Raw genomic sequence first — 24,684 nt, forward strand, 5'->3', positions numbered from 1 at the left:
CCACGGCAGGAGTCTGGGGGGTCACTGGGTGTGCGTCGTGCGTGCGGTGCCGTCGTGCTGTCTGCGTGTGGGGCCGGGCGGCCCCGGGCCCCAGGCCCTGTTGTGTAAAGACCGTTTTTTAATTCTGTATTAAGTGCATTCAAGTATTTACACTTGGCCTTATGTACATAGCGGTGCCGCGGGCGGGGGGTCTGCCGGACGTGAATGTAAATAAATTCGATATATATTGCTACGTGGGGCTGTGCTCAGCCGTGCGCTGCCCATGCTCCCCCAGCCTCCCCCACGGGGAGTCAAGGGGGCAGAGCAAAACGCTTTATTAGGGTGACAGTGGTGGCCCTCCCTTGGGCTCAGCCCCGTGGCAAGCCACGGCTGCCACAAGTGCAGCCCCTTTCCCCGAGCCATCCTCGGACAGCAGGAAGGTGACGGTGCAGTTGGGCGCCAGGTCCCGCAGCGTCTCCTGAAGGTGGTGGGAGAAGCTGGGGGAGACAGGAGGGGAGGGTGAGGGCTGGTGCTCCCCACTTCCACCCCCACCCCCCAACTTCCCAGACCCCTGACATAGGGCTAGGGTCTCCAGTGGGTGCCGCTCACCCCTGGCCCTACTCACTGTGGGTGCATCTTGTACAAGGTGCCGTCCACCCCAACGGTGACAGCCAGCTGGGCCAGGCCCCGGCTCTCCCGCATCTTCTCCACCACGGCAGCCAGGCTGGCAGCGCAGAGCTGGGCTGCCCGCAGGGACACAGTCTGGCAGACCTCCCGCACAACCATGCTGTCCTCAGAACTGGCTTCGAGCTCCAAGTCCTGCAGGATGGTCTGTAACTGCTTCAGGGCCAGCCCATCCCTGCCCCAGGCCAAGGGGCACTATGAGCATCGCCATCGCCATCCCCATCTCCTGGGCTGGAGATGGCATCACGATGCATGTGCCACATCTGTGGAGCATGGCCCCCTACTCCAGGCTCAGGGAACCCACTGCAGCCCAGCACTTACGTCTCAATAGTGGAGAGAAACTTAGTCTGAAAGATGTCCTTGGTCTGGAGCTTGGGGCAGGGCTTGCCACGGAACAGGAGCTGTTTCTCCACCAGTGCCAGCAGGATGTGGCGCACAATCTCACCCAGGTACATGCCGCTGATGAGCTTCTCAAACCTGCCCCAGGCACAGCCTTATCCAGGAACAGCCACCCCCACCCAGCCCCCTCCTCACCGTGGGGCCCTCACCCACCTCTGCTTGCCCACATTGATGGTTTTCTCATCTACTAGCTGGTCGAAGTGAGTGAAGAAGTCATCCAGGCAGCCGTTGTCCCCAAAGGCTCCCCACTCCATGTTGATGCACATGCGGCCCTGGTCCCCCTCCACGGTACCCACGTTACACATCTCCTCCATGTAGCAGGCATTGGTCCCTGTCCCTGTGGGTCCCATGCTGGTGTCACCTCCCACCACAGCCCTGAAGAGCTGCCTGACACCCCGTGGCCATGTCACATGGGTTGGTGGTGGCAGCAGGGAGCTGAGAGACCCCCCGGATGCAGAACTGCTCCTCACCCACAATGAGGCCAATTTCACATTTGGGGTCGTCATAGCCACAGGACATCATCGTTCCCACTGTGTCATTGACCACAGCCACCACCTCCAGCCCTAAGTGCTGCCAAACCAGACAGAGATGGTGACACAGGCAACTTAAAGCACACAGCCAGCTCCTGGAACTGGCACTGCCTGGGTGCAGGGTGGCACCATGGGGACAGGCTCCCTGCCCTTTCCTACCTGTTTGCGCTGGGCTGCCTCCCTCAGCAGCTGGACCACATCCTGGCCCACACAGCCTGAGGCGCTGAAGCCTTTGGTCCAGTTCAGCAGCACTGCCTGCAAGACAGCAGGAGCAGGCACCAGGCAGCTGCCTTGAATCCCAGGCGCCCCCCCCCCGCCCCCACCACCTGGGGCTGGAGTCATCCCCTCACCTTATCCAGGCCCATCTGCTGGCAGGGAAAGGAGAAGGTGAAGCCGAGTGGTAAAACCTGCTCCATCAGGCCCTGTTTCTGCTGGAAATCCATGATACACTCGATGATGTGGTCAAAGAGCTGAGGAGAGTGGCCATGGTGAGCAGCACCCAGGCTGGAGCTATGCTGTGGGGGGTCTCCCAGCCCCATCCCAGCCCCATGGGCAGTGAGGAAGGCAGCAATTCCCACCCCTCACCCTGTCCCTTGGCCACAGATGCTCAGCCTCACCGCCTCTCCGGTGCCCTGCATGATAGCAGTTGGGATGACATAGATCTGGTTGGCCATGCGGATGCCATCCTCTGACACGTGCACCACCAGTACCCGGAAATTGGTCCCCCCCAGGTCCAGTGCCAGGAATTCACCTCGCTCTGCAGGGAGCCAACATAGGGGATCAGTGGGACCACAGCCTCCTTGGCAGCCCTTTCCCCATGCTGCTGCCCCTCACCAGTGCCATTGGGCGTGCCACGGACGTAGGTGGGCAGCATGCGAACCGAGGCAGTGGCATTGGTCTCCTGGTCCAGCCCTAGCTCCATCTCCTGCCTCATCAGCGCCTGGACACGCTCCAGGTCGGCACGGCTAAGCCGAAGCGGGGCCAACAGCTGGTTCACCCCTTGGCGCTGGGCCGCCAGGCGCAAGGACACTGCTGTGACAATGGCTGCCCCCCGCCCATTCCCATCCACCGAAGGCACAAGGGTGACTATGCATTCAGGGGCCAGCAGCTCTGTCACGTTCTGCAGGATCTCTTTGAACCTGATGGAAGAAGAAGATGGCGAGGACTTGGCATGAAGTATCCCACAGGGGTAGGACCCCCCAGGGAGGCTCGTGTTCCTCCTCACCTGCTGCAGTAGTGGTAGAGTTCACCGTCCACCGCCACGCTGACAGCCAGCTGCTCCAGCATCCTGCTCTGGCACATGTAGCTGAGGACGGCAGACAGCCCTGCGGCACAGAGCGCAGCAGCGCGGCTCACAACCACCCGGCAGACCTGCTGCACCCGGCAGCAATCCTGCTCGCTCGGATGCAGCCCTAGAGCCTCCAGAGCTGCCTTTGCCTCGGCCGTGCCTTGCTCACTTCTGCAAGGGAGAGCACAGTGCCAGCTTACAAGGCCATCCACTCCCAGCCAGGGGCACCCATCTGTCACCCCACCTATTCTCCCACATGTGGCAGCTCCTGGTCTCTAGACACTCACTCAATGATCTCTAGGATCTGCTGGATCTTGAACACACCCTTGGTCCTCAGGACAACAACATTGCTTCCAATGAAGAGCTCTTTCTCAGCAGCCAGGGAGATCAGCACGTGCCGGATGATCTCTCCCAGGTACAAGCTGCCCACCATCTTTTCAAACCTGCATGCAGCCCAAGCCAGAGTCAGTCATCCCCTCTGGCACCCCACAGCCCTTTAAGACCACCCAGGAGCATCGCAGGGGAACATGTGCTCCTATTGGTGGGGCCTGACATGTTCAGGGATGGACAGAGAAACCCCAGGGACCCTGCCTTCACTCAGCGTGTGTGTGTGTGTGTGTGCACCTCTTCTCCCCAGGGCTGGAGGATTCCTGGTCCACTTTCTCGTCGTATGGGGTCAGTATGTCACTTAGGGTGCCATCATCCCCAAAGCAGCCCCACTCGGTGTTGATACACATCTGCCCACTGGTCTCCTCCACCATCTCTACCAGCCGTGCCTCAGCCATAAAGCAGCAGTTGGTGCCTTTGTCTGCAGGCAGTGAGGGGGATAAGCATGAGCAAAGACCCTCACACCCACCACTTTGGCAGGCAGGGTGCTTACTGCTCACCTGCAACCAAGGCAACCTCACAGGGTTTCCCCTCCAAGCTGCAGGTCATCATGGTGCCCACAGTGTTATTCATAAGGGCAATGACATTCACATGGTAGAGCTGGCCAACAACAAAGCAAGAGCACTGTGAGCTGCTCCATGGGGGCAGCCCCCACCCAGGACCACCTACCCCACAGACCCCCACCTCCTGCTTGTTGATGGCTGTCTGCAGCAACTGCACAACATCCTTCCCCTCCACACCACTGCAGCTGAATTCCTTGGCCCAGGAGATGAGTTCGGCCTGTGTAGAGCACAGTGACAAGCTGTTGGCTTCCAGGAAGGAGCAGTTCCTCTCCCCACTGCTGATAGGCAGGGGAGAAGGTAGCTGCAGCCCCAGTACAAGGATGTCCTGCTCACTTTGTCCAGCTGTGCCTGCCTGCATCTGAAAGGGAAGATGAAGCCCAAGGAAAAGCTCTGCTGGGTGCTGCCAATGCCAGACAAGAATTGCTGCACACATTCCGCAATGAAGTCAAAGAGCTGCAAAGGCATGGCCAGGGGTGACTGACTGCTCCCCTTACTCAGCACTCGGGCTGCAGGAGGCAGCCCAGAGCCCCAGCACTGGCCCAGAGCCCTGCCGAGCCTCTGTAGTGCTGGGCAGCCCAGCACAAGCCACCCTCTGCTATTGCCTCCTTGTACCGCTTCCCCTGTGTCTTTCATGATGTCCTCTGGCATGTTGAAGGTCCTGTATATCTCTTGGATGCTCTTGTTTCCATTGCCTGGGAGGTTCACCCACAGGATCCGGACATGGCTCTGGCACAGCTCCACCACTAGGAAGTCACCCTTCTCTTTTGGGGAAGTGAAGGCAGTGTCAGCCCGAGGCAGATACCCTAAAATCTGCTCCTCACCCTGTCCCAAGGACAGTCACTCACCCATGGCTTCTGTGAGCTTAAGACCACCACAGAGGCCACGGGAACTAGCTCCTGGCCTCTGCCCCTGCACTAAGGACTGGCAGACGCAGTGCAAGGGCAGCCTGTGGACCTTACGACAGACCAGAGGCTGGTACATCCCTCTCCAGCACCCCTAGGACCCTGTCCAGTAAGGCATGCAGGGCTGCAGGTAGCAGAGCAGCCCATGCCCAGGCTGGGCTGCCTTACCAGTGCCATCAGGTGTGGAACAGATGTAGGTGGGCAGCATCCGCACATTGGCCTGTTCATGAGTCTGGCGACTCAGCCCCTTGAGCATGGCCTGCAGCATGCGGCCCTTCACTGCCTGCAGTGTCTCCAGGGGAATGGTCAGTGCCAGCAGGGCTCGTTTGACCTGCGAACGGCCGGTTAGGGCATGTGTGAGGGGCAAGGGGTGCCTCTCGCATGATGTGGGGCAGAGATGGGTCTTACCGGTTTGTAGGGACCATCACTCTGGTGGCCCAGCTGATGGCTCACTGGGAACCTGCATGGAGGGAGGTGGCTGTCACCCACAGAGCCCTGGCCGGCAGGGAGACAGGACACGCCTGCCCAAGCACACAAGCTGGGGGGCGGGGGGGCGGCCCAGGCTGTGCCTCCCACCTCCGCTCCGTGTCCCTGCTCCACGGGGCCACGGTCTCAACAGCATGGTCAGAGCAATCACGACCCGGCAGCCGGGGGTAGAGAGGGTAGTGGCGCCCCACGATGGCGAAGGGGCCGGGGCCGTCCTCGGGCACTATCCCCCTCTTCTCCCTGCTCTCCTCTGCCCTCCACCTGCAAAAGGCCCGAGACTGGTCTCTGCCTTGCCCGGGGAGATGCAACACCCGGAGGGGCAGAGGAAGCCTGCTCAGCACCATGGCGGGCCCCGACCGCGGCCACCCCACACCCAGCTTCGCTTGGCCACTTGCAGACCGAACCCCTCACCGGTTCAGAGGGGGGCGGCCCCGGGGCAGTTGGTGCGGGCTGGAGGCGAAGGGGCTCTGCCCGAGGGTGGCCCTCGCCGCCCCGCCGTACTGGTTGGGCTGGGGCGGGCCGCGGCTGGCCATGGCTGCGGGGCGGCCGGAGGCGTCGCGGGGGTACCGTTGCCAACGCCGCTGCCGTTGCTCTGACAACAGCGGCCGCGGGGGGCTCCGCCCTCTCTGGGCCGCACGGGGGGCCCGGTAGGCGTGCCCGCGGGAAAGACCGTCCGGGCAGCGCCGCACCAGTCCCCTCTTGGTGCTTCTAAACCGGAGGCCGAGCTTTAATTAGCTTTTCGTTAGCTGGTCCCATTAATTAAGCAGCTCGGTGATGCGCCCCCCCACCCGGCGCCTCCCGGGAAGTGGGGGGAATCCCACGGCCCAGCCTGGAACTCCTTCCTGCCCTGGAAGCTGCCCCATCGGTGGCCATGGGAGGCAGAGGCCTCCCTGTCACAGAGGGCGCACACACGGCAGCGCTCAGCCCCGCCGAACCAGCCAGGAAGACGCCAAGGACGTGGGGACAGGACCGTGGTCACGCACCCGCTGGCTGCAGCTGGCGGCTGGCAGCAAGGTGCCCTCCACAGCTCCCAGCTGGGAAAGCCACTGATGTGCTGCTCCAGCGCACCGGGTACTGCAAGCCCCCACCCAGGGGTCCCCAAGCTCACATCACCCACTCGAGCCTGAGGACAAGCCTCGGGAAGTGTGATTTTGGACACAGCACCTGCTGTTCCTCCTCCCTCCAGCATGCTCCGTTCCCCAGAGCAGGACAGCACAGCTCCTCTGTGTTGCTGCAGTTTCATAAAAACATACATAAATATATTTCCATTTCTTTAACAGAGCGCAAAGCTGCACAGGCACCCATAAAACATACAGTCACTTCTCCACCCAGTGCTCCCTGCTCAGGTCGTATAAAACATACAAAAGGGGAGTGGGAGAACAAGGCTGTGGGTGGAGCAGGGATATGGTGCCACCAAACCCTCACCAGGGTGCAGGAGGCTACCAGGGGGCCCTGCCACCCCCCGGGCCTCAGAACTTGCGCTTTCTCCGGTGGCAGCCTTTGGCCTGCTGCTGGCTGCCTGGGCGAAGAGCCACGTGAAGCTCCAAGTCCTCCACGCAGTCTGCAGCTTCTGAGGAGATGCCAGGTTTCACAGGAGAGGTGTCAGGAGGAAGGTGCTGAAGGGAGCTGTGCCTGTCTTCCACTAGCCCTCTGGCTCTGGCTGAGACTGCAGCAGGGGACTGTTGGTCTCCTAGTCCAGCAAGAGGGGTCCCTGTGTCACCACCTGCAACAAGAGCACATGTGAGACCTGCCTGGCTGAGTCCTGCTGTGAGCATTCCTCCCTCCTCAGCTTCTCGTCCTGCCCTTGGATCCACGGAAGGAAGTGCTAGCTTGCAGGCAGGGATGATAGCACCCTGCCATCCCCCAGGAAGCTGGACATCTCTTGGTGCAACAAAGCACACCCCTAATCCTGTGAGGCCTCTGGGCACTGGCACAAGTCCAGTGGGTACAGGCAGTGAGGTGTGCAGCCAGCTGCAAGATGCCAATGGCCAGCAAAGCCCACAGCCTACTGCCCTCCTTGGGGAGAACAGACCTCTGTAAGGAGAGTTTGCTGCCCCAGCAAAGCCCAGGCCAAGATGGGACTGCAAGGGGAGAGCTGGGAAATGGCGTTCCTGATCTGGCCAGGCACGCAGAGAGAGCAACTTCCTACCTGCAGCCCTGCTCTCCGAGAGCTCCAGCATCCTGAGGAGTCCCCTCTCCTGCCTTCCAACGTCCTGCTAAGGAGAGGAGAAACACTGTCACAGCACTGCAGAAACAGAACCCCATAGCCAGGGTAGCCTCGTGGTCACGCATTCCCCCAGCCCATGGGGTCAGGCTGGGCACTAGAGGCAACGCTGCATTTCCAGGACCTTGAGCTGAGTACAGCCAGCTGTCAGTGGGAAGGGCACCATCATGTGCCCAGCTTGACCAGTGCCCAAGCAGGGGCAGCTGAGAGCAACTGAAGCAGAACCCCGTAAGGAAGGAGGCTACGGTGCAGGTAGCCACTCCCAAGCCCAGTCAGCAAGGAGGGGGCTCTCAGAGAAATGTGAACACCAGGGCTTCTGCCATGGTTCAGGCACATCTCCTAGCACTGTGACTCCAAGAGCAGGCTCCATCCCAGTCTATCCAAAGCCACAGAAAAGGGCCTTCCTCCAGGGCACAGCAGGACAAGAAATGCACATCTTGTGCCCACCCTCAGCCCCTGGGAAGATGCAGCTGTGCTGGTCACACAGGCTAAGGGAAAACCAGTTGGCATGGCTGATTGCTGGCCCAACAAAGCCCCCTCTCCTGGCTGCTCCCTGTTCCCAGAACTGCTCTAGAAGGCACTGTCAGACAAACTGCAAGGCTGGAGCTGCAAAGCATCCCAAAATGGGCTGTGGCTGGTACCCACAAGCCCAGCAGTGCCACTAGGAAGCTTTACAATAGTCCAGCCTATCCTCAGGCAGGGCCTGTTCCCCTGGTGAGCTGCCACCTCGGCACAAGACCAGGCCAGAGGAAACAGCCTTGCTGAGCCATTCCAAAGGGCTGCCCAGCTCAGCACCTTTTACTCGTGTCCTGTGCCCATGCCTGTCTGCAGGACCCTGTGCACCAGCCAGTTACAGGGCACAGAGAGCCAAACAGCTGCCACAGAGCCTGTCACATGTAGGAGCAGCCGTGCTCTGCAGTTCTCTGAACCGCAGAACTTGGCTGTATCCCAGCCAAAAATCATCAACCAGAATCTCATCATTTGCATTTGAATCCCCAAAGGGCTGAGGCCTGTGATGGATTTAAGGGATTATATGAAACTAAGACATCATGTTGTATCTTCATGCCGAGAATCACATTTCTGAGCACAGGCAGAGCTGCAGCACTAGGGCTTTGCCTGCAGCAACTAGTGGGTAGGCCTGGAAGGACCCTCTGTCTGCTCCCCTGGGACTGCCACAGGCAGGAAAAAGCATGGTGGGGCCCAACACCTGGCAAGTGGCTGTGAGCCAGCTGCCACCCACACTCCTGCCTCCCACCTCTTCTACCAAGGAACATCCCCCGCACCTGGCACACCTCCACAGCACTCACTCCCCCAGATTTATCCTGGGATGCTGTGGTTTGCTCCCAGCACTGAGCAGTTCCCACTGCTCTGGCTCCGTAGCCTTCCCCATGGGAAAGGGCTTGTAGATAAAGTCGGCTACGCTTGCTGCCCCAGCACTGCCCTCCACTCCACCTATATTCAGCCCAGGAAGCCTGCAGGACAGAGGCAGTCTGTCTGGCAGCGGGACAGCCCTGGCTGCCTGCCTGCTGGAGAGGTAACTGGCAGCTCTGCTGGATTAGCTCACCCCTGGGACTGGTCCATGCTCTCATAGAGTGTCATGGGAAAGAGGGCGACGAGTTCTCTGGCCACGACAGCCCACAAGGACAGGCACCACTACACCAGGTCAGCTCATCCCAACAACCAGGGGAGCAGCTCCTGCTGCCAACCCACCCCAAACCCCGCACAAAACAAAGGAGACAGTCTGCAGGGTCACCCCTCACCTTGGTGCTTCGCAGCCTCCTGGTTCCCTGAGCTTGCCTAGCAGCCTGAAGGCAGCTGTCCACGTGCCTCTGATACTGCAGCAGTGGCACCAGTGACTTACAGAGGTAGCACTTCTCACACCTGCCAGGCAGCAAAGGACAGAGCACTGCATTAGGATTCACCCAGCACCGGGCTCCCAGCCACCAGCAGTGACTTTACTCCCTCAGGCCACACCAGGGAGAAGATATGTCACCAAACTGGGTCTCTCTCAGTAGGGTCAGGCCAGCACCAATCGCAAAGATTGAGTGATCATCAGTTTTCCCTGCCTGTTCCTCTGTATCCTGCTGCTGCAGCAGCAGGACGGTAATCAAATCTGCTCATCTAACTATCTCAAACACTGCTGATTTCTCCCCAGACATAAAGCACCCTGTCAAAATCCACAGAAATGAAGTGTGAGGGCTTTGCAAAGGGGAGTTGAATTCTGCCTGAAAAGCAAACCAAGTGTGTTAAATCAGAGAGACGTTTTACCAGGGCTGGATGAACTTGTCTGACTAGTAAATCAAGTCTTTCTCTGCACTCTCTCTATTTTACATCATGCCAGGTTGGGAGAGGAATGCAGAGTATGAGCTCCTGCTGGGGGGATGGCACAGTGTGTTCTTCAAACCCCCTCATTCGTGTAGAAGATGCTAGGCCCACACAGAACAACTGAGTTTGCTTGGGAAGAAAATTATCCAAGGCAAAAGGAGATGGTCAGGTGTGGATTTACACAGCCACACTCACTTCCACACCAGCTCTTGGCAAGGATCAAAACTGTGCAGAAGAGGGAATCAGTTCTTCAAGAGGGGAGCATCTACCCAGGGAGCTATTCAGGAATGGACCATCTCCAAGAAGAGATGAGGCCCCAGGGAGTAGCCCCAGCAGCATTGTGTTCAGTTTGATAAGCACTACTCCCCTAGCAAACCTCACCCCAGGCTCAAAAATGCACATGGAGAGCCCCCATCGAGCCAAACTCTGCAGCACTTTTCCCTGTATTTTCTTTCCAGTCAGTGCTGATTACCCAGATAATGTGTCTAAACAGAAGCTGTCCTCTCTATAATTAGCCTAATTCCATTAGTGATGTTGCCATCCACTGTTTGTAACAGCAAAATTGCTTCCATAGCAGGGATTTTACTGTCAGATCCTCTCTTATGATGCTTTGTGTGGGTGGCAGGAGGAGGGGCTGCATGTGAAGAGATTAAACAAAGCCACTGCTCTTCTGAAAGTCTAATTTAATTAAGAATATCACTACAGGTGCCATGTTACAGCCTCCCTGTCCTAGTCCCTTTTACAGGGGTTAGCAAGCTCAAATCTCCCATCAGAAACCAGCTGAGCTAGCACCATTTTAGCTACAGCTACCCCCACAGTGGTCAGAGACCACAGGTCCCTGACCCACCATGGATTGGGTTGTAAGAAAATTAGTGCAACAAAAACAATCTGAGAAGAGCAAATTCCTCTTGCTTCAGTTTCAATATAGCCAGCACTGCAACAAGAGGCACTGAGGGAAGCATGGCTGTAAGGCTAACAGCCAGCATTTACGCATGAATAGAGACATCCACAGGCAAGTTAGAACTGAAGCACAGAAACAGTCTTGGTGGAGCAAGCATACCTACTTACTTGTCAATGTCTAAGGATGTTGGACCACTTTCACCACTGGCAGCTTTACTTCTTGCCTCTCTCTGACGCCGAGTGAGCACTGAAGGGAAAACAGAAAGGGTTACCTACCAGTGACCCCCAAAGCATCCCTACACCGTGTCTGAATGCAACAGGTTTCAATCAATTTTGCTCAAGGCTGCAGAAGTGACAGCAGAGGGAAAGAAATCCTGGCTGGGATGAGCAGGGTCTTTCCTGCAGAAGAGGTAGCTGACCAATTCTTCTTTTTTCTGGAGGGAAACTGAGTAAATTTCCTTACCCAGAGTCAGAAGCCAGCCAGCCATTTCACACTGTAACTTGTCTCCTGGCAGGAACAGCTGGATCAGCAGTCTGTAGTTTACAGTCATTCTAAAGCTGATGTGCAGCAGTGCAATAGCCTGGGAGAAGAGTCACCCAGCTGCTCCAGCAGCACAGCACTGCTCCCTGCCAAAAGAAGTACCCGTGCTGGCTGCAGGGGAGGGAGTGTGGTAACTCTGAGCTTGGAAGGAAGGAGAGCTGAGGCAGGTGCTGTGTGGAGGCACCAGCCCTTCTGCAGATGTGGCAGGAAGAGAGAGCCTTGCTGGGGAGGGATATGGCTCAGCTGAAAGGGGAAGGTTACAACAAACAGCCTACACTTGCTGCTTTCTCCCCTGCCCTGTAAGCCAGGGATGATCTGTACTGTTGTCTGCATGCATCTCTGTGGGGCTTCTGGATGAAGATCTCTACCAGGGCTGAGCATCAGTGGTTTTGCTCTCCAGCAGCAGCAGGGAAGGGCTGGCTCTGACATACATGGGTAGCTAGCAAGATCCCAGCTGACCAGCATGCCAATGAGGGGTCCAATTCAGCAAGCCTTCAGCAAGCCCAAGCAGCCTTTCCAAACCTGCTTTTCAGGCATCTACAGGGAGCACACTGGAGCGTTGTCTCTTTCAGTCAAATTCCTCTCAGTGTATTCCTGTTGACATGCCACCAGCAAAGATCCTCAGGGAACATATCAGATAGCTCAGCTTGCTTCACCAGGGACATTCAAGACTCCATCTCCAAAACAGATGTCACAGTAAGCACTCTCAGGCAAGCTGGCTAAGGGAACGATGCAGGGAGCTATTTTGCAGCCCAGTAACATTGCTTCCAATACTCTGTTTAGGAGAAAGGTCTGAATCCCAGGTATAGGCATGACAAACCTACTATTCTTGGCACATCATCTCTAATAAAGGGATGAAAAACATTTTGTGTAGAATGAAGGGAATCCGTCAGAGTTTTAGCAAAACTCCAGTTCCAGAGGGTTAGGCGACCCCAGTATCTATCCACCACGCTGATACAACACAGCCTGCCCCTTAGTAGCAATCACTGATCTGCAGCTGTGACCAGCAAATGCACTGCAAGATGCTCAGGAGCTGTTGGAGCTGCTGGAGTCATCCACACTGAAGAAACAAGCTTGAGTGTTTCCTAGGCTGTGGGCACTGTCTTGTAGGCAATGACTGATACCAACAGCTCATTTCTCACAGCTGCTGGAGTGGACGTTTCTCTCTAGCTTAGCCTGGCCCAGATTTGAAGTGGCAGCCTGAGTAGGACGACTGACAACCATGGCCACCCCCTGGGCCACCCAGCCTCCCAACAACCCAACTGACACGTGTATGTTTGACAGCATGGTGAAAGCTGCTCTCCAAACCAGTGTGCACTTGTTAATATTCCCTCACCACTGTCTTGGGAGCCTCGTGCACCAGCTCACGTGTTAATCAGTTCTAGTTTCTTCCAAAAGCAGTGAATACATCTGGAGTAATGGGCCCATTAGAGATGTCTGGGACCAGCTCTGCAGCTGCCCAGAGGAAGACCTCCAGCTGTGCTGCTGGAAGCAGTGGCACAGGAGAGAGAACAGGGCTGGCTGGCAAGGCATGACCCCCTGCCAAAACACACTGGCTGCCTGCAGGAAGGGACTTGCCATAGAGAAAAATCCCAGCCACAGAGCACTGCTGACCTGCTGTGTAACAAAAACTTGTAACTCTCCTAGATGTGGTGCTTTTCTCTGGTCAGATACACTCTGCAGCTCGAGAACAACCTTTTCCCTGGCTAAGCATTTCTTCTACTTGACAAGTCATCCCTGGGCTGCTTGACTCCAGCTTACAGCCTGGGCAAGAGGAGCAAACTGTCCCAGCATGTCCACCCTGGGCATCTTCTGGGGCTGCCAGGTCAGGTCAGCATGTGGAACTGTGAGGCCACAGTCACTAAGCTCCTCATCTTGCTGTATAACTCACTGGCTTCCTCCACTCTCTCACTACCTGCTGTACTGTTTCTTGTGCAGAACTCTATTAGTGGCAGGCTTGTTGGCATCTTGTCCTTTCTCAGAAGTGATGAAGCTTTCCTCTGCACCCACTCCATTACTCTTTCTGCTGTATCAGTGCCACTTCTATTGATGTCAGGTGCGTTTTAACAGCACTGGTGCTGAAGATGGACAGCTGCAGCAGGTTGTTTGAGGCTTTGGGAGGAAGTGATGTACAAAATATTCTTTTTTCTGGGTTCACTTGGGAACTGAGAGGCTGGGACCACATAGATGGAGGGCAAGAGGAACAGAGTATGTCACAAAGCTTGAGACTATTTACTGTACTCAGTAGTGGCTAGGACTTGCTTTCGGGCTGAGACCAGTGGATTCCTGCATTGGCAGCAGCAGCAGGTGAGGGATGCAGTGACTCCAGCACAGAGCCCCTCTAACACCAGTGAGCCCTTCAGCTGAGTTCCTGAAGCAACAGGAGCTGGCACAGCACTTCCACAGCTCCACTTGTTCACTTGGTGTTAACACCAGTCACTGAGATGGAAACTTGAACCTGGACCATCCCCAGCCTGGCACAGTAGCTAGCACAGTAGCACACTGCTCTTCTTTTGTTTACTCAGACCGCAGGAAAATGGAAATTCATGATCGGATTTTCATATTGCCCAAGTACGGGCATCCAGCCAGGGCATTCATGTACATACATAGGGGAAGAAATTTTAATTCATCTTGCCCAGCTAACTCATAACTGTCCTTAAATATCAGCTGGACTGAGTTAGCCTCCTGATACATAGCACTGAAAGACTTTGGTGCATGATTAGAAGGAGGAAGAAGAGAAATAAAAGCAGCAAGAACCCATCCTTTTGTAATTTGAAATGAAAAACACTGACAGCTACAGTCTGCAGGACTGCACAATCTGAAATTCTAGAGACATCAAGAATAAATCCAATTAATAAGTCACAGACAAAGCAGGAACCCCTGACCCAGTGCACCAAAGAAAAACTGAAGCCATCTTTTCCTTGCAGATCAGGACAGGGCTTAAAAGGACAGAATTTTGTTTTTTCTTTCATACAAGGCTATCACTGTGCTGTCAAGGAAGCCAGCAGCCAGCCAAGAGCACACAGTGCTGCAGCAGTAGAGAACAGCTTCTGGACCCACACAGGAGCTGGCACTAGCTTCAGAAGACAATTCTCCCACCTCTTTTTTCTCCCCATGCGTTAGCTTTACCTGTGAATTCTGTGCTAGTGACAGGTGCCAAGGTAACAGCCCTGGAAACAGAGTCCTTTTGTACTTGCACAGCTGTGCCAGTCTACTGCCTGGCCTCTACTCAGAGCTAAACATCATCCCTGCCTGTTCAACCCAAACCCCCCTGACTAGCCCACCAGCTGAGACTTCTCTGGGCAGCCACAGAGGTGAGGTGCCACAGGAGCCAGAGCCCCAGCAGACAGGCAGGGGCCTGCCCTGTGCAGCTCTGGGTCCAGGAAGCCCGACAGTCCTGCAAAGCCTTGGTGCAAATGATGCAGGTATCAGAGACTGTTATGGCTAATAAAGCCTGGTCTCTACAAGAAAAACACTAGAATAACTGGTAACAGAAACCCCAACTTACTGTGATTTTGTCCCCAAACCATTGCTCTACTTGAGCCATTATTGTAGACCAAAATCCCATTTATTCCAGGCTAGTTTTCTTATGGGGGGGATTGTTCTGAACAGCAGAATAGCAATTCCGAAATAACTACTCTTACAAACATCCCCAAGGAAACCGGCCTGGAAGCAGAGTGGAGAGGCCAGCCTTGAACTCTGTCCTGCTGAAAGCCAACACCAAAGGAAAGAACAAATTCCCTCACACTGCCAAATAATTCAAAGCCTTCTCCTGATCACAGTCAGGATTCCCCAGGATCAATGGATACACTCACAGTCCAGTCACACCAGGGACCCAATTACCACAGGGCCAAAGACATCCCTGCTAAAAGGCAGACTGAAAATTCTGCTCCATTTTGTAGCACAGGTATCAGTGTTGAGGATGGGAGAGGAACTGTGATAATTTGTGATTTGCCTGAGTGAATGCTTTGCATTAGTAGCTGGTTTCTGCCTGCAGAGAGAACTCTCCACCAAAATCAAGCACCAGCAGCTCCAGCTGCTGCTCTGCCTCCTGTTATCTTGACAGGACCCATTCCATATCCCCAAAGATTTGGTTTAACAGTGACCTTGTATTTTAAAGCTACATCAACTCTGCATTAAGATTACATGGTGAAACTTTCTCCTGCCAGACAAATGAAGAAGTTACAGTCCTTGTACTAGCTCGAATTTTCTCAAATCGCTTAAACATCACAGATTTGGGTTGCATTTAATAACCCAGTATGTAACTGAAAATTATGTATTCACAACCTGAAAAGTTAATCTTATTACAAGCTACTACTTTGATATTACCTGACATTGTGCTAACACAGATTTTACATTTCAAGCAGCAGCTAAAACAGAACTTATTGAATATGTTGATAACCGACTGGTGTATTTGTGCACTTAAGCTCTACAAAGGTTAGCTATGGAAAACTGATACAGAGAAGATTGCAGAGAGGATTAATACGGGCATTCTGACCGTGCTTCTGTGCCTCACTCTTCACAGGAAGGAGAGAGAGCCAAGCTCCTAAATCGATAGCTATCATTTTGCAATTTCACAGGAACAAGAGGAAAAATTTTCTGCAATTTCTTGCAGCTGAACAAGCCATTTTTGCACATACAAATGTCAGGCTCATTGCAGAAGGCAGGCCATGCTTGGAGCAGTACAGAACATTCTCCTTCCTCGAGAGCCCTGAAGGACTTTTCCCCGCATGGCTCGGGAGCTTGCCATTTTCTACCACCAGCAGATTCTCTGCAGGTCCTCAACAAAACACACAACAGATAAAGTCTTATGAGTACTGCTTGAAGCATCCAAGGATAGATCTTGGGGTTACAGTCGCTTCCAAGGGACTAATAATGTGATGAGTTCCGAAGTCTATCACTGAGATGTTATCTGCACAAGGAGATCCTGGAAGCACAGAAGCCTCAGGTAACACTCTCCTGGCTGCTTTGGAGGTGGAACAAGACAGAGTGAACAAACTTCCCCACATACCATGCCACACAACGAATATCCTGAGAGGGACAACAGTGCAGCACCTGTCTGCAAGTAACAGGGAAAGGGGATGAGCACAAAAAGCAAACAGAAGCAGAGCTGGGCAGACCTGGGCTGTCCTTGCCAGCCTCCTCTCCCACGATGCCGTTGCAGTACATGGCATGCAGCTCAATCTCTGCTGCTGGGAAGTCTTGGTCACACAGTGGGCATGACACATGGTCACCAGCTGTAGGACTGCGCTCAGACACAATTCTGCCAGCATCTTCATTTCCACCAGCCTAAAGAAGAAGAAAAAATTACCCAAACAGTTAATTATGCCATTTCTCATCTTTAGCTAGGTGCAGAGCTCCATGCTGCCTGGTAGCTACTCATCCTCCCACAGACTCAGTTTTTCTTGGAAAGTTTTATTCTCCCTTCATCACAAACTGGTCAGAAATAACACCACTAGCTGAGTAAACTGTGCTGTCCTAATAACTAATTCTTCTTCCAAAGGCAGCATGTCCTTCTGAATCATGGTGAAACCTCACGCACAGCCATGCACACCACTTAGGGCAAACATCACCTATACCATGCCAGAAAAAATGACAAAGCTTCCATTAATCAGGAAAGCTCAAAAGCAAAACTGATTGAAAATGCATGGGGCAAAGCAAGAGTTCAACACCTGACTTGTGCTCATCAGTTTCTTGGCATGATCCATGCTATGCAGGCAGCACTGTCTGGGAACACAGCTTCCCCCAGGATGAAAGCAGGCTGCTGTGCTTTTAGGGAGTCTGCAGAGATCACGGGGAAGCTCCTCCTCTCTAGAGGAGGTGGCTGAAGCAGTCAGAGGGGACACAGATCAAGGAGAGAGGCAACACCATTAAAAATCCATATCATACAAAATTACTAGCAGTGGCTTTTTGCCAGGTCCCATGCTTGTTCTCTGGGTGTCATTACCACTTACCAATTCTCTCTTTTTGCCTTGGTTACACAGCTGCAAAGGTGCTCCACTACCAGGCTCAGGGAAATACAGTCTGCTCACCACACTGTTGATGTTCCCAAGATGCAGCAGACTGCTGCCATCTCACTCATAACTAGATCTCTGCCTAGCCAAGCTTGCTACAAGATTCCTTCACATTCAAGAGATAACCTTTCCCTGGCCACAATGATTTTAAAAAGTTATTTAAATATTAACCATGTAGAAGAAATCTACAGGAGAACAATACAGGAGTTTCTGTCCTTAGGGGTAAGCAGTGACATAGAATCATGTAATGGTTTGGTCGGAAGGAACTTTAACTATTAGCAAGTTCTAACCCCCCTGCCATGGGCAGGGACACCTTCCACTACACCAGGTGGCTCAAAGTCCCATCCATCCTGACCTTGAACACTTCCAAGGAGGGGAAGCACTGCCTGCTTTCCTCCAACAGCATAATTTCAGGGAATCAGTAATTGAAGTCAGACGAGATGCTCAGTGCCACTGGAGTGCTTTGTCATATTACTGGGTTTATTATTTGTTTTCTCCAAAGTCTGATCCTGATTTTTATGTCCTAAAGGGAAGAAGAGTGCTTTGTTGATGTTGAGGAGCTATGCAAAAAATTGCAGGACTGGACCTTAAACTGAGAATCCAAATCCAAAACACATTTCTCCCAGACAGTTGCTGAAGGGTTACACAGCACTGAGCCCTGGGAACCTCTCTCATTTCCAGGGAGGCTCTCTGCCCTGGATTTCTGCAGAGGAGCTGTGACAAGAGTTCCTCCAGCTGAACAGAGGATGTTGAAGTACATTACTTACAGCATCAGCACTCATACCCTGCTCTCACACCTCAGTGTCACTACATCTTGCAAAGTCCTCACTGTGGGGTGTCACACAGAGGAGCCGTGACACACAAGACATGTCAAATATGAATGACCAGATCAAACCTGCATTACCCTAGTCAGACAACACAGGTGAAAAATATGATGAGAAAAGCAGCAGGCACTGCTCCTTCCAGTTGCCATTTTTAAAGCAATCTTAGGAGATCACCAATTCTGCACACCCTGCCCACCTACCTTTGGTGGTAAATCACTGATTTTAAATGGAAACACAACACACTGTAACAAAAGACACCACAGTCCCCAAACTGCTTGTACAAAACCTTGTTGTAGCAGCTTGGAAAAACTCAACTGCAGAACCAATCACCCCTGTCAGAGGCAGAGACTGTTGCCTCTCCTCTTTAGCAGAGGAAATTGCCTACAAGACATAGTACTTGCAGCAAGCAGTCAGCCAAGAGCAATGCTGGAGGCTGAGCTAAACAAGAAGACTCCTGTGTCCTGGCTCAGCATCTGCTAGGAAGCAGCCAGTCCCAGCAGTCTGTGCTCGCTTTATGCTAACTGCTGATGCACATGGAAGGTGTTTCTGCTGTCCTCCTGGAGGGTTGCAGGCTCCAGACTGGTACCTGCTGCCAAACAACCCCTAGGAAGCCCCACTCCCAAAGGCAGTGCTCCCAAACACTGTGCTCATCACCTTGTGTTGGCTAGGCAGAGGTGCAGGACCTGGGAAACCCTCAGCAAAGCATAAGGAACAGGGCCATGTCCTGGCCACAGCCAAACGGGTCACAAAGGTGCTTTGGTGGCTGTGGCCACCCAGTTCAACTCTCCTTGCTGTACTCTCTAATTGACTGAGCAGTGCTTTGAGATACCTGCAGAAGGAAAGGCACACAAGAGCAGAAGCTCGTTTATTAAGAGGCCTGTGGCAAGGAGACATCAGAGCTGCAGACTCCCAGAATGAGCTTTCACAAATGAATCCTCTTGTCTAGAGCTGTACGATTCTATACTCATGTACCCTGCCAGAGGAGTACTTGGCAAATCCTTTGATATCACTCTCTAAATTAACAGACAAAGGGAGCATTATCAGAAGCAGGAACTGAAGTCAGATGTTGGTACAGCGACAGCTGCAAAGCAATTGCTGCACAGGTGCAACAACATGAGGAAAGGAGCCAAAAAACAGTGCACATCTGCATTGGGAAGTAAGAGGATGGCCCTGCCACTGACTTACTACTGCTATTAACCATTATGGCATAGAAACCAAGATTCTTGGGCTCAGGTCACTCTGCTTGTACTGCAAACCACCAGCAGCCCCCAACACTCTAATGTAATCTTTCTTCCAGGTCAGTCTCTGTGTGAACCTTTCCTCTCAGCCTCTTGAACATGGTCTGTGGAGAACAAACACTGAAGTTCTGAGGATTGTAACAGGAAGAAGCAGGTCGTGACACTCATGACTGAGGTTTTCTAGGACAACCCTCACAGCTCCTGGGGTTCCTCTGCATCACAGTCCATCACAGCACTAAGCCTTTGAGCACGGGTAAGCAATTGCGCTGCTGTCCACACTGATGGCATCCTCCAGCACAGCAGTGTGTGTGGTATAAAAAAAACAAGCTAGAATTGGTAACAACTCTCCAGCTACAGGACTGAAAGGCTTCAAAAGCAGCTGCACACAGCTGCCAGACAAACGGGAGTGGAGCTGTGAAGCAGTGCAGGAAAGCTAAGAGGGAAGTGCTTGTGAGAAACCCAAAGGCAGCAGTCCAAGCTCCCAGCTACCCAAGGGGCAACGCTGGCCCAGCCCAGCTGAAGCAAGATCTATAAGGCAGGACTGGAAATAGGACCCTTCCTCAACTTCAGGCTCTTTTACCTGCAAAGGGGCATCTCTGCTGCCCAAGCAGAGTTCTTCGCTCTCCGCCTCAATAGCTTCCAGTGGACTCAGCTGGGTTTCTGCAGAAAAACACCTTCATGTCAGCACAGGTTTGTAGCCCCCAAACTACGTCCTCACTTGTTGATGTGACTTAGCCCATTTCTTAACAGCATTTTCACAGCCTCAAAACATTTTTTTTTAGACTTGCCACAAACGTTATCAGACAACCTGCAACCACACAGCCGGAATAAGGGTTAGAAGTCACAGCACGATGGTGTGAGGACAAAGCCACCACAGCTTTGCAGCTTCATGGGGAGTGAGACTAGACACAGGGAAAGTGTGTGGGACAATTGCTGGCGTAGAGACAAAGCAAGAATAGAGATCTCCCTCACACTGAGGCAAACAGAGCTCCCATTCTGCTGTCTGCCTCGCAGTCACACTTTCTTCAGACCTCCACATCTTTCTTAGCAACAAAATGTGCCTCCAAGCACCACCATGACTTCTCTCTCTACAGCTGCTCATCAACAGGAACAGTCTCTTCATTGGTCTTCTCACTTAAAGCCCTGGACTGGAGAATCTCAAACATGATAGGAGAGTCCAAGGAAGAAAAACTCATTGGTCCCAAACATGTTTAATAAGACAAAAATTATTTCGGCTTCCATGCTTTACATATATCTTGACACTAACAAATCTGAAAATCTCCTGACTGCATTGAAGAGACCTCTCCTGACACCTTGTTTAGAGTGACACCCCCCCACACCCAGCTCCTGACATACATCCTGACGTCTCTTCAGCATCAAGTTTCCAGCAATCTCTGGTCGCAGAACAGACTTTAGAGGAGGTGAGTCCAAAACCATGGAATCATACTAAATTACTCAGATAATTTCAGCCCTGAAAGCTGAAAGAGCTAAGAAAGAAATCTTGTTTTGTTCAAATAACTGAAAATTCTCTTATTTTCTCTGAATTTTTTAAGTGTGTAATTGGTGCAAAGCTCAGAACACTCTCATGTGTCTCTTACCTGGGCAAACAGAGATCTCTTCTTCAGCAGAGTTTTCTGTGGAAATATCTGGGCTCCTTTTACTGCCAAGTGGGGTCAACATGGAGATGCTGTTCAAAACACAAATATAATGTCAATCTCCAATCCTGTAGGCATGACAGCTCACACTTGCCTGTATCCTGCAGTTCAGAACAGTAGATGATGCCATAATTTCCCAGAGATCAATACCTGATAGCCAGAAATTACCAGGATAACAGTGAAATATGGCTATAAAATGCTGTCCTAAGCAAAAAGCCCAAAGGGAACAAGGAAGCCCTTGACAAAAAGGCCTGAAGGGTCATTATCAAAACAAAAATATCTGCTTGCAACTGTAGGACTCTCCTGATTCTTTCTACTCTTAGAAGACTTGGGAGTTGTGCAGGTATCAGCACTCTGTTTCTTTCTGTCTGGGGAGATGAATCCTCAGAGAGGGAAGACACAGGCTTGCTTTATCCTGCATTACCTTCTCCCTCCTCACACTGCTGATTTTCTTTCTTATCACTGTACATGGCAGCCAGAAGCAGCATGGATACACCACAAGGCAAAGCTTCCCTGCATCAGCGTTAGCATGCAGGTTCCCCTGAGCAGCACGGGGTAGCGCTCCTCTTGCTTTGACCTTCGGACTCCTCCTTTTCCTTCCTCCCCCCACACTGCAGGGTGTCTTTCTGAAACAGGCAGGCACTGCTGAGTAAGTCTGGCACCCATGCCGACAGGCTCTGCGCTTTGCGTGGCTTTCCGATTAGTCTGATCAAGTATGCAAGAACACACTGTAAAAACATGAATCCCCACACTGACAAACAGAAGATTTATTAAGCTCAACCACAGGCCTCAGCGAGGAGAGAACAGCCACTGCTGATTTATGATAAATAACAAAATTCTGATAGGAAATCACAAGTGGCTTTTCTCTCTAAATAAAGCATCTCAGAGCATTTGTTATGAATCCAAGCTGAGCATGTTTTACTCTGTGTCTAACATCAGGGCTCACTTCAAAAGGACTCACACAAAACAACTTGCTATGACATTTATAAAATGGGCTAATCAATTTGAAGTCAAACCACATTTCTTGCTACACCAACTATCTCTTGGTAACAAAGCCTATAATCATTTATTAAAACCCCAATCCACCGTGCTCCCCACAAAGCGTAAACCAACCAGGCAGAGTGGCCTGCAGAAAGCAAAGCAGCCTCTTCCCACTGCTGCTGCCTCCTAAAATGCTTCACTACCTCCAGACAGCTCAGAGCCACTTTCTCCTATTAAATGCTGCTGAGGCCAGCCAGCCGGGGTGCTGAGTCCTGCCCAAGAGAGGGCTGCGCTTGGCACACTACCAGGAGCCAGATGGCAACACTTAATGTTCACAAAACTGCAAAGACTGCAGCCATTTCTTGCCATGCTGCAGATGTGCCAGCTGCTGAAGGAGCGGCTGCAGCACCCAGGTGCATCTCAGACCCAAGGGGGGCAGCCAGGAGCACCTAGGCAGCATGGGGAGTGTCCCAAACTAATCTCATCAGCCACAGTGAAGAAGAGGTCCCTCTCTCTCCATGTTCAGCCCTGGCCCCTTCTGCCTTAAGCAGGCAGATGGCCAGCTCTGCAGAGTGCACACCTCAGAGCCTTCTCCGCGAGCACAGGAGCTCAGACCTCAGCTGTCACAGACTCATCAGCCACAGCAGCATCAGCAGCTGCAGGTTCCTCCTGCTCCCCAAGGCGAGCTTTAAGCTCGTTAGGAAGGTGCAAGCAAGAGGGATTTTCATACTCTGCATATTGATATTAACTGCTCAGGCCAAATGCTGTCAGATGAGAGGAAAATTGGCAGGTTTGTTCCAAAGCAGGTTTAAATTATAAAACCTAACAAATTAAAAACATGACATTATCTGCCCTTTCTTGTATCTTGCTCCTTGAATCCTTTCCCATTTGCCTTTCTTCTCCCACAGCCTTTGCTGCAGAATTGCATCCATAGGAAGAAGGGAAAAAGAAAAAAAAAAAAAAAAAGGAAAAGAGGAGTAGGCTTAAATTTGAAGAAAATCATGTTGACTTGTCCCACACCTGTCATCTGCTGAAGTGGCTTTTCTGGAGCACAGCACTCTATCTTTGGCTGATAGGCAGTGCCGTCTGGCTTCCTCCTCCTGTCTTTCCTCTTCAGCAGCAAGGGAAGAACACAAAAATACACACAGCAATCCAGTAAACCCTCCACCATGCTGCCTGTGTGCACCTTCACAGGCAGACCACGTGATGACATTGCTGTAACTCACCTTCAGCTCACCTCCCCATCTCCACAGCTTTACTGCACCATGTCACATTAGCTTCAGAGGGCAAGGATCAAGTCCTTGCACTTGTACTAGGATGCACCTTGCACGTTTTATAAAGTAAGAGTAACTTGATCTCTTCTCCCCAGTTGTGTTCCACCTCTCTCCCTCACTGCTCCAAAGCCATGGGTTTCCAGGGACACCTAACAGCAGCAACTGCAGATAGCTGTTCCAGCAAGCCCTGCTGCCAGGCCCTGCAGCAACTGCAGAACTGCAACCTGAAACACTCCAGGGAGAGTGGGGGAGCCCACGTCAGAGTGGGCCTGCAAGCCCCACGCTCTGGAATCACCCTTCTCACCTCTGTGCTATTTGCATGGGTTCTCCATCTTCACCCACATCCTCTGCAGGCAGCACCTGGGAGGCCTGGAAAGGAAAATTCTGGTATTATTATAAAACAATGTACACAGCTAAGCGGGAGCTGCTGGGTCATCAAATTCTGTGCATGACACTGCACCCAGCCTGTTACCTATGATTTTCTGAAAAAGGCTAAGCATCCATCCTAAACTAGTCAGCTTTTTCCTTCCATCACTCTGGCAGTAAGGCGGTTCAGCACCAACATGAAATAATGCCTGGCAGTACTTTTTGCTACCTTCTTGCCTGACATGTTCCTGGACAGTCCATGCCCATCCCTTCATGCCAGCTCTATCCATCACCTTCCACACCTTCTGCCTGTTCCTAGCATCTACCCTGATGTACCTGTAGGCAGCAGCCACAGCACTTCTCCACCTCCATTTGTGCTGAGCTAAAAGACCAAAGGATTTTAGTGGCCCTTTGCAATCCCTCAAGCATCCCAGTGACCCTTATCTACTCCAGTTTAAAATCTATTTGCCTGAGCCAGGATGACCTGAACAACTGGTACAGCTGATGTTTGACCACAAGAAGTGCTTTCCTGAAATTCCATACAGATAAAATCTGCTGCGTTTTTGTCTGGAACAATCAACTGTCCCATCAAAGAGAGGGAACAGATTAACCTGCACAAGCTACAGCTGGCAAATCTGTGTGCATTTCATCTCATTTTTCATTTAGCTCTACGACTCCACTTATTCTTTCCTTTAAAATTTGTTCAAAAGCCTTATGCACTGCCAAGGTCAGGCTAACATGCCAGTCATTACTCAGATCCCTTTCTTCTTTTTCAGTGTACAGGTTACACCTGCCATTCTCTAATCAGATGGAATTACGATGGTTTATTAGCAGTCCTTGCTGTCAGGCCCACCATTTCTCATACTAGTTTTCAAAGAAATCCAAGGGGTTTTCCTCCTCCTTCCTTCCTCAAGTCTATTAAACTCTCCGAGTTTGATTGCCACCATAGGTTCCAACCTCAATCAGCTCACTCCTGGATGGCTGATGTACCTCCCCAGCAAGCCCCAAAACAAAGCTTCCTCTCAGATTTCCTTAAAGTGACTCCATCTCCCAAAAATTCTGTCTGATCCATGCTGTTCTTTATTTCTCCACAGCCTAACTCATCATTAACACAAAATTCCACA

General features: G+C 52.4%; 2 protein-coding genes across 3 annotated transcripts in view; both read right to left on the reverse strand.

The window, feature by feature from the left end:
* Nucleotides 1–316: 316 nt before the first annotated feature.
* Nucleotides 317–6,407, reverse strand: HK3 (hexokinase 3). Its single transcript, XM_054389374.1, has 21 exons — nucleotides 6,040–6,407; nucleotides 5,630–5,926; nucleotides 5,309–5,479; nucleotides 5,141–5,192; nucleotides 4,901–5,063; nucleotides 4,443–4,591; nucleotides 4,164–4,283; nucleotides 3,952–4,047; nucleotides 3,768–3,867; nucleotides 3,505–3,688; nucleotides 3,168–3,323; nucleotides 2,818–3,051; nucleotides 2,427–2,731; nucleotides 2,210–2,349; nucleotides 1,943–2,062; nucleotides 1,752–1,847; nucleotides 1,533–1,632; nucleotides 1,216–1,399; nucleotides 985–1,140; nucleotides 605–838; nucleotides 317–476 (listed from the first exon to the last, which is right to left on the reverse strand). Exons 1-21 carry the CDS (start codon nucleotides 6,405–6,407, stop codon nucleotides 317–319), a joined length of 3,585 nt encoding a protein of 1,194 aa, XP_054245349.1.
* A 98-nt stretch (nucleotides 6,408–6,505) lies between these two features.
* UIMC1 (ubiquitin interaction motif containing 1) overlaps nucleotides 6,506–24,684 on the reverse strand; it is a 34,945-nt gene continuing 16,766 nt past the window's right edge. The window contains exons 5-12 of one of the 2 annotated variants that reach the window (XM_054389077.1): nucleotides 23,499–23,563; nucleotides 20,883–20,971; nucleotides 19,865–19,944; nucleotides 16,329–16,497; nucleotides 10,836–10,914; nucleotides 9,203–9,323; nucleotides 7,368–7,434; nucleotides 6,506–6,941 (exon numbers count right to left, since the gene is read on the reverse strand). In XM_054389077.1, the coding sequence (XP_054245052.1) occupies nucleotides 6,688–6,941; nucleotides 7,368–7,434; nucleotides 9,203–9,323; nucleotides 10,836–10,914; nucleotides 16,329–16,497; nucleotides 19,865–19,944; nucleotides 20,883–20,971; nucleotides 23,499–23,563 (924 nt within the window). In that variant the 3' untranslated portion in view covers nucleotides 6,506–6,687. The remainder of the gene's footprint in view (nucleotides 6,942–7,367; nucleotides 7,435–9,202; nucleotides 9,324–10,835; nucleotides 10,915–16,328; nucleotides 16,498–19,864; nucleotides 19,945–20,882; nucleotides 20,972–23,498; nucleotides 23,564–24,684) is intronic. The other variant, XM_054389076.1, reaches the window with a different exon arrangement.

The sequence above is a fragment of the Indicator indicator genome, chromosome 18, assembly GCF_027791375.1.
Source record: "Indicator indicator isolate 239-I01 chromosome 18, UM_Iind_1.1, whole genome shotgun sequence".
Classification (NCBI taxonomy): Eukaryota; Metazoa; Chordata; class Aves; order Piciformes; family Indicatoridae; genus Indicator; species Indicator indicator.